This window comes from Pristiophorus japonicus, chromosome 18 (assembly GCF_044704955.1).
Source record: "Pristiophorus japonicus isolate sPriJap1 chromosome 18, sPriJap1.hap1, whole genome shotgun sequence".
Lineage (NCBI taxonomy): Eukaryota > Metazoa > Chordata > Chondrichthyes > Pristiophoridae > Pristiophorus > Pristiophorus japonicus.
The window spans coordinates 31,315,843-31,325,874 of NC_091994.1; the positions used below are offsets into that span (position 1 = coordinate 31,315,843).

General features: G+C 39.3%; 1 protein-coding gene across 1 annotated transcript; it reads right to left on the reverse strand.

The window, feature by feature from the left end:
• Positions 1-6,197: 6,197 nt before the first annotated feature.
• LOC139229185 (nuclear factor interleukin-3-regulated protein-like) lies at positions 6,198-7,256 on the reverse strand. Its single transcript, XM_070860836.1, has one exon. The coding sequence runs from the start codon at positions 7,254-7,256 to the stop codon at positions 6,198-6,200; it is 1,059 nt and encodes a 352-aa protein (XP_070716937.1).
• Between the last annotated feature and the right edge of the window lie 2,776 nt (positions 7,257-10,032).

Here is a 10,032-nt window from a genome sequence, read left to right on the forward strand (position 1 = left end):
TCCTTCATCGTCGCTGGGTCAAAATCCTGGAACTTCCTTTCTAACAGCACTCTGGGAGTACCTTCATCACAAAGACTTCAGCGGTTCAAGAAGGTGCACCACCACTTTCTCAAGGGAAATTAGGGATGGGTAATAAATGCTGACCTTGCCTGCGATACGCACATTCTGGAACAAATTTTTTAAAAAGCAATTTTCTAGAATTTTCCAACCAATTTTCTATATCTGGATATATAAAGAACATCACCATGATACTGAAAAAAACTCAGTCTATTGACATCTAATATGATAATGGGTTTACAACATTGACAAGTGAAATTACTCAACTGTATGCAAAGAGAAAATGCAGTAAGTGAAGCCTATTAATGAATAGTAACTATAGTAACTATTGTTCTTTGACAGCAAATCTAAAATTGTTCCTCTAAGTTATAAAATGACATTATAAAGTGCATCAAAACTCTCAGACACTAATGTTTAGGGCAACAGTAACTTCAAAATTAGTACAAATATTATCTGTTCAAAATACAATAACATGCCTCACATATCCAAAGTTTTTAGAACTGATAGTCTTCTTCCACTTCTCTTCAATGTCTGACATTGCATCAAAAGTAGCTATTAAAAATGTTAATAGTGCCAAAATGGAATGCACTTCTTCCCCCCTCTCCCCCCACCCCCCCCCCCCGAGGTACAGTAACTTTTTATAGATGATGACTTCCTTAAGAATCCCCTTCATAACGCTGCAAAACACCAGAAAAACTATAGTACAATAAAGATTGTTGTTAGCTGCTTTTTAACTTGGGTATATTTTAAGAACTTGTAGTGATAATGTTCCTTTTATCATTGATTACTAAATGAAAATGCACATGCAGCATTGTATTCACATGATTTTTTTAACCAAATTAAATCATTTCTTTGCTGGGCCTATCTGATTTCTATTTTCGCAACATACACAATTCACATTTTCTTTATATCCATTCTTTAAAGCGTTGGTTTGTTTCAAACTGTAATTTAATATACTTTCATGTTAGTAATAAACATTTTCATTTACTTGCCCATCAGCAAATAGGACTTTATAAACACACCTAAATGAATCATCTTGCAACACAAATTGTTATTTGATCCTTAACTAGAGGAAGTGAAAATTCTATCGAAGATATTTCACAGGCAGCAATTTAACACCATCTATTTCATGAGCATCAACGATCTATAATTCACAAATGCTATGGACTCAGAATCTGATGTGCTATTGTGATTAGGTAACACACATGATTATTCATTGAGGTATATAAAGTATTACAGGGCAATGGTAGCCCAGTGGTTATGGTACTGAACATAACCACTGGGCTACCATTGCCCTGTAATACTTTACTAGAAATTCAGAGGTTGAAAATTTAAAATTGAATCATGGCATGTTGTGAAATTGAAGTTGATAAATCTTCTATAGAATTTTCACTTCCTCTAGTTAAGGTTCAAATAACAATTTGTGTTGCAAGATGATAAATTGTGAGCTAGCACCAGTAAGGGACCACTAAAGTACCCAGAGTATCATAAGCACCCAACAGGTTCATTAATGACCTGCAGGGAAGGGGACCTCCTGTACCTGGTCTGGCCTAAATGCCTCCAGTTCAACACTATGAGTGAATCTAAACCCCCTCAGGGTAATCAGAGATGGGCTGTCTTCCCAGTGTTGTTCACATTCAAGAGCAAATAACTGAAAAATAAATACAAATATATGAATGCAGAACATTACTTCGATAGATCATGCCAACAGGTCAAAAGGACACGCATTTAAATTAGCTGAAGGCAAATTTAAAACAGATCTCATAAAAAAAAACCTTCACTCAAAAAATAATAAATGTTTAGAATAATTTAGGTGGGAAAGTGTTGAGAGTCAAAAGGCACTAACTACAACTAATTTGATGACAGGCTGAGTGTGTTGATGTACTAAAAGGAAGAACTTAACTTGCAGAATGGCTTTTTCTCACCTTGACTTTTTCTTAATATGTTCTTATAAATGTCAGTGTTAGCCATAATTGTGTTGGCTTCAACCATAATCAAAAAACTACTCATTACCTTGTAGAAACAAACATGCTAATGTTCCTATCCCAATTAGGGGGCTTGATCAATGATAATAAACAACAGCAAAATTATCAATGACACTAGGGATCAAAATAACTCTGTCCTGGAAATGCAAGTTATGCTTGAACAATATGAAACATATTTAGCTGTACATAGAAACATAGAAAATAGGCGCAGGAGTAGGCCATTCGGCCCTTCGAGCCTGCACCGCCATTCAATGAGTTCATGGCTGAACATGCAACTTCAGTACCCCATTCCTGCTTTCTCGCCATACGCCTTGATCCCCCTAGTAGTAAGGACTACATCTAACTCCTTTTTGAATATATTTAGTGAATTGGCCTCAACAACTTTCTGTGGTAGAGAATTCCACAGGTTCACCACTCTCTGGGTGAAGAGGTTTCTCCTCCTCTCAGTCCTAAATGGCTTAGCCCTTATCCTTAGACTGTGACCCCTGGTTCTGGACTTCCCCAACATTGGGAACATTCTTCCTGCATCTAACCTGTCTAAACCCATCAGAATTTTAAACGTTTCTATGAGATCCCCTCTCATTCTTCTGAACTCCAGTGAATACAAGCCCAGTTGATCCAGTCTTTCTTGATATGTCAGTCCCGCCATCCCGGGAATCAGTCTGGTGAACCTTCACTGCACTCCCTCAATAACAAGAATGTCTTTCCTCAAATTAGGAGACCAAAACTGTACACACTACTCCAGGTGTGGCCTCACCAAGGCCCTGTACAACTGTAGTAACACCTCCCTGCCCCTGTACTCAAATCCCCTCGCTATGAAGGCCAACATGCCATTTGCCGCCTTAACCGCCTGCTGTACCTGCATGCCAACCTTCAATGACTGATGTACCATGACACCCAGGTCTCGTTGCACCTCCCCTTTTCCTAATCTGTCACCATTCAGATAATAGTCTGTCTCTCTGTTTTTACCACCAAAGTGGATAACCTCACATTTATCCATTTTTTCCTTCATCTGCCATGCATTTGCTCACTCACCTAACCTTTCCAAGTCACTCTGCAGCCTCATAGCATCCTCCTCGCAGCTCACACTGCCACCCAACTTAGTGTCATCCGCAAATTTGGAGATACTACATTTAATCCCCTTGTCTAAATCATTAATTAGACCAATATTATACAATCTGCAAATATGCACAATGAGCATCATTGAGAAGGCACCCGTGGTTTAGTGGGAAAATGCATCACTTGTTCCATACAAGTCAGAAAGGTCACGCATTGGATCTCTGGTCTATTAAGCAAGCTGATCTTAACATGGGCAATAATGGAGGGTTACAATTGATCTCAGCATCTCTGATCTAAGGAATGAGGAAAGAATCGGCTGCTCCTGATGGCTTTCCAGGGGACTCCTGCTTGTATATGTCAGGTTAGGGTTGGACCCAGTTAGTTTAGAATGCCTACTCCAATCAAATAACTTGCTAGCACTCAATGTCTGGGATCAAAAATGAGTAAAAGTCACTTTGATGAGGCCTGAGGGATGCTACTTCCTACAAACCATGTCACAACATCAGCCCCTGCCTTCAAGAGAAGAGGGAAAAAAGTAAAATATAGCAAACCTAAAGAACTGTGGTAAAGAATGTTTTCAATGGAACCTGGGAACTGGTTTTAAGAAGGAATGAATTTAATTAATTCTTAATTTGTTCTCTGTTCATCTGAAATAATTTCAGTTTTAACAGGTAGAAGTGTGCTGCGGCAGGGTTAGATTCTCTGATATATGTGTCAGCCAATGTCTAAGATACTTTTCTAAATTATTTCCACCTCTGCATACCATAACTAATCGATAGAGAGATTTACAAACCAAATAAATAGCTAAAGCATTAAAATAACAGCAAAAGTAATTATTAAAATGTTCAGGAAGACTTTTTCACAGCTCACTCCAAGATATCATAAATTAGAAGATCTTTTCTCACAAATGAAGTAACCTTGCTTAGAAACATGCCCATTTATTCAATGCACTGTTTAGGGACAATGATGATTGAATAGCTGCTTTACAAATCTATATATTGTTGTTTATATAGATATGTTACACAATTTGAGCACTATTTTCTATTCTACATGTATATCATTATTTTTTATGCAATTAAGTATCACTGCAATATAAATACCAAAACACCACCACTAATCAAAAACATAATAAAAATAGCCATTTCTGTAAAGGTTTATTTTACATCCTGAAGATAACTAATTCACTCACATCTAAAGGAGTCTGTGTGGGCACAGGTTACAACAAATAAAAGTTGTTTTAAAGAATCAGTTTAAAAATAATAGCCATGATTCCAGGCTTTATTACTGAATACTGATTTAGTCAATTGCAACTTAAGATGGTGAACTGAACAATATCACTGGCCTCAGCATTTTTAGGCTAGTAAGCTTAATAAGTCAGCCAGGGCACTCTGTTACCTAACACTATCCACAGACAAAAGTGTCCAATTCAAAGCCCAGAAATTACTGTTGACAATATTAGTGGATGAACACACAACCTGTCTGCTCTTTTAACAGACATTACCAATTTATTTTTAATATAACTCGGGGGGGCGGGGGGCCGAAATTGACGAAAGCTAAGTTCCGCCCGTTTTTCGGCAGTACTTGTTTTTTTAACCGCCCGGTACAGCTGGCGTCGAGTGGGTGGGATTCATCCTGCTTTTCTCAGCGGGAGCAGAGTGCAGCAGGTGGAGGAAGCCTTCCAACTCGGGAATCATCGGCTCCAGAGTGGTGCACGTGCATGCAGCTGTCAAGCTCCCCCGCCCCCCCCAGAAGCACTGACGAGAGGCCAGAGACTGCCGACCCGAGATCATGTGATTGGGGGGGGGGGTGGGGGTGGAGAAGAGAGATCACTGTGGGGGAGGGGGGAGTTGAGAGAGACTAATAAAATTATTAGTTCATTAATAAGAGTAAATAAGGCTTCATTAGACCATTTATAAAATAAGGTCACTAGTGAACACACGATTTCCAGACTCAGTGGTTATATTGCTATTCAAACTGCATTATTGGCTAACACTAGAAAACCAATCCATTTAAAAATACATCAAACTGTGGAGAACTATAAAGATTTGTGTAATGTCAAACATGCCACACTTGTGAAACAATTATACCTGTCAGCTATGTCCATACCGCCTACTTAAAGCTTCTCCAGGACGATATGCAGTTCTGGCAGTATGTCGGCGGTATGTCATGAAACTTGTACTTTTGGGCGGTACTACATGAGCGGACGGTGTGCAGACCACCCGGCGTTATGTCAATCATGAATCTACCGCTGAGCGGTACGTCGGCAGTAGCTGCCTGTTTTTTGATGAAACTTGTATTTCTCGGCGGTAAACGGGAGGTATATCAATGAATTTTGGGCCCATGATCATTTCTAGACTGGGATCAGCAGTCAGGCTCAGTTTTGACACCTCTCAGATTCAAATAGGCTGCCACTCACTACATGGGGTCATAAATGAAGAGATGCCAAAGAGGTGAGGTACAGAGGACGTTCGACTACATTGAACTGTACAGAGCTCGAGTTACCACCTTCAGAAGTGATTTATACCTTACACCCCAACAACCCAAACAGGCTTGTGCCAGTTTCTGATGAGCATTTTTCCCAATGCAGTTTGTTTTTGTTTACAAATTTAAACATAGTTACATCAGATTGGATGTTACACAAAACAGGCAAGTCACAAAAAAGCCATTGGCAGCAACTAATTAGTTCTTTATATATTATAACTGCATGAAAATCTATTTCATAATTCTCCATTTCATTGTTCGCCATTTCTATCAAAACTCTAAACACATTCTATAAGAGTGTATTTATGATATTACTAAAAATAGCTTCTGTTTACAATATTGCTAACACACGGTGATCAGAGAAAAATGTTCCTCCGTGGTATGAATGAAATCAGTTTATTGTTGGGGACATTTTATAAATGCACAATAGCCACACTTATGTTGATTGTTCTTTCTCACTATCTGAATTTTTTGTCCATGGCACAATCAAGAGTTTAAGAATTGCTTTAACTTGCTGTGCAACTCAAGACTGCACCTTTTCCACATAGGATGTAAAAAAAAGTAACATTGAATAAACTCAGTTCAATGTACAGTCATAATTATTAAAACCTTCAATTAAACTGAGTAACAAATAGGTAATGAAATAACAGGTTTAAATGCTGTTTTGCAGTCACAAATACCTCCACACAAACTCACATCTATGTCTCTGATCTCTGTCAATGAGGCACTTCTAGTATTTTCAAGGCGTGGTTCATCCTTCAATGACATGTCAAGATCAAATTCTGCATCATCCTTTTCTCCTTTTGCAATCATTGCTTTTGCCTTAATTCTCAATTTGTGAGGAAGGGCAGAATTATTTGATTTGGGGGTTGTGGAGCACTCAAATCTGTAGCCATTGATAGGAGAAAAAGGATGCATTTTAGGAACCTGCTGTTCATCTTCTGCGTCATCTTCTGACTCTCTTTTACTGTTTTTATTGTCCATCTCTGTTGCATTTGGGGAAGCACTTGAAGGTCTGCAATACAGATGTTTTTCAAATGAATGTGGGTGTCTGGGATATATTAGTTGATTCAACGAAGTATTATGTATTGTAGACTCATCAGTAGACATTTCTATAGGGTATTGCTTCTGTACCCCAACCGAAGCAGGGCTCGTACACTTTGTGTGAACTAGGCTGTCACGTGTATGTTGGGAAGTGGAGTCAATGGAATCAACGGAGAGACTTCCTGAGGTGTATCTCATGTAACTATGGCAGCAGCCATCCCGCAAAAATGGGGTCTCTAGTTCCAAAAAGTGAGGGTCCATCTCTAGCGCTCTCTGCCTTGCAAAATACTTCTGCATGCAACCTTGCAGGATTTGCACTTCTTGGGCATAGGCTGAGGAGCTAATGAGACCGCACCTCATCTTTAAGGTGAGCAGCTCGGCCCTGAGACAGGTGTTTTCCTCGTTGAGCGCCAACATTTTGCTTTCCAACACCAAGTCATTGAAGCGTCTCTTCTCACGTGACCGTTTGGCGGCTTCGTTGTTTTTCCGCCGTTTTTCCCAGTAAGATGCGTCTTTCTTCTCCTCGGGCATAAACTCTCTCTTCCTGCGGGAACTCAGCTTGTTCCTAAAGCTTCCATTTTTCAACGGCTGCGGCTCAAAGTCCACCGCGGCGTCGAATGTCGACAGCATGGCCGGGCTCAGGTGACACTGCCACCCTTTGCTTCGGGGTTTTTTTTTATTAGCGGCGTCCCCCACGCGTAACTCAGTGACTGTAAGGGAGCCTACAGCGATTCATAATCCACCGGCTACTTCAGGTTCAGGCTGCAAATTCCTGCCGCACATGCGCACTGTCCACGGGCACTTTAAGGGTGGGGCTGCTCCGAGCTCCTGGACTTCGCTTCAGCCTCAGGTTGCTGCACCTCTCCCAGCACTTGTTTTCCAGGTTGCTAGTGAATTACAGTTTACAACATCTGCGAAAAACACATAAACATTATTCTAGCCACTGAACCAGCACAAACAAATGAGGGTGGTCATTTCTATCAGTCTTGATGTGGAAGATTCAGTTTTGCAACCAAAAAGTAGCTAAAAGTGGAATGAAGCTAAAGTCTGGGTATTGGACATGAACTTCAGTGGAGGTTCGTGCTGTAATTCCCTACGAGGAAGACTGGATGGAGTCTTTGCTGCTACTGAACCCATCCCAATAACTTAACATGAAACATCATTCCGGTTATAATAACTAAACCGTTATCCAAATGTGTCCAATAACTAACATTGCCGTCAAGCTCCCACTTGGGCTGCAGAGAGCCTTCAACCTCCGTAATGCTGAAGCGAAGACAATCACATGTATCAGATGTGGGTTGTTGGTGCCCTCCGCGGAAGCATTTTTTTTGCTGTTCATTACCTAATCGTTTCTGATGAGAGATTAGTCTTTAATGCTATAACTGTTAAAGTACTGACTAAAGCAGAAATAAAGGATCAGCAACACTGCAGAACTTCCCTTTCATTAGCACCGGCGTTTTGGCCGATTCTCCACTTTTTCCCTCGTACTTCGACCATTTTATTCCATTTTTGTTTTCCGTTCGCTGCTTTTCCTCTTTCAATCTTTCCTGTCCTCTCATATTTTACTGACACCTTCCCCTCTCTTGGCCTGTGTTTCTTCTATTTCACATTCCTCTCTCTTACCAATTTCTCTCTTCGCCTTTGTCCTTCCTCGACAACTATACATTTTAATGGGCGAAATATGCAGATCACGCACTGCTAACATATAATGCTAGGTTCAAAGTGGAGACTGCAGCACAATACACAAAAATGAAAGATGCCTGTGGCAGAGATGCGACTATTAAGCAGCGTATCAAATGGACAATCAGAATACCCACAGGCATGTTTTCTTTACCTTAATTACTTAAAAGTCTTCCCCTATGCCTTCCCGCTTGTATATAAAAGAGCCGTCATATGTTTTATTGCGACAAGCGAGGCGGATTGCTAGTCTTGGAAGAACCGAATGAAAATGTTCAAGAATTTTGCATTAACCACGATAAACCCAATACTTACCGTTCCACCTCCATGTCTAGACATTTTTCAAAGAAACTGAAACAGTGAAACAAACACCCACGTGCCATTTCTACATAAAATAGGTTCTAATGACAAAAGTGAGATCGCATTTCTAAGAACAAAATTAAGGGCTTGCAAATCAATAGTGTGCACTGATGGAGATTGGTTTATTTCCGCTTTTAGCAGAAATAATTTAATACTGAGTGTTCATTCTAGGGACAGCTACATTATCCACTTCCGAATTTTGTCTGTTTAATCATTTTTAAAGACTAAAATGAGAATTCGTGGCTAGTTTTCAACGGTCCCCAGGTACGACAGTATTTGTACCATTATCAGCTTGAAGACAGTGCACAAAAATTAATCCTAGATTTGTTGCTAAAACTATTTCCCATATGTACTTATTGTCCATTTTCTTGCTTTTTAGAAATCTAGTTTCTCGATTGTGAAAACGTACACTCACAAATTTCATGCTTTGCATACTAAGCTATCTTGTGTATGTCACTTTTTTCATAAAATATAACTGAAGAGGATGATGCACTTTAGCAATACTGCATTTAACTAACTTTTTTTTCCTGGAGAAGTGGACAGATAATTCTGTCTATTATCACATGCAACCTAAAGATTGCTACGGTACATCTAATATCTGATATTGTTCTGAGAGCTTTGAAATGTAAACAGTTTGGACTGGCATTAAAATGAGGTAAATGTGCTACTCAAAAAAGGAAACCATGGCAATGTTAAAATTGTTTTGAACCAAATAGAATTTGCTATAGTATACCTTTGTCATATATCCTGTTAAATGAAACAATTTCAGTTGCATTTTACCCAGATAGAGTAATGTTTCCCCCCACATATTATTTGTGTCCTCTGAACTGTACAAAGATCAAAGGAAGAAGGAATACTGTATGTGTGTATGTGTACTGAACTTTTAGGATAATCTAAAATGTAATGTTTGGTATGCCCAATTTTATATATATTAACAATATTACAGAGAACATCACTGTTTTCTAAAACAATGTTTGAAGCTGATTTTGTTAGTCCTGGGGAATAGTGAGATACCTTTGAACGACCAACATTACCTATAAATTTAAGAAGGCAATTCTAGAAATACTGCAGGGAAAGTGGATTTTCACAGAGAGGAATGCTCATTTACACCACAACTTTAGGAAAAATGAAGCTTTAAAATAAATTAGGTTGCATCCTGAGAGAACTAAGATGAAATAAAATTAATTGCATGTTTGAATCACAGCACAAAAACAGCCCAGTTGTCACATCAAGTTTGTGTACTGATTTTCTCCCACTCTCCTACTGGCTCCTCTAAACCTGAAAGAGTTTTCAAGCAAATATTTAATTCCATCTCAAAAAGGAACCCTGCCCACCTTATAGAGCCCTTTTCTAAACTCCCCATCATTTT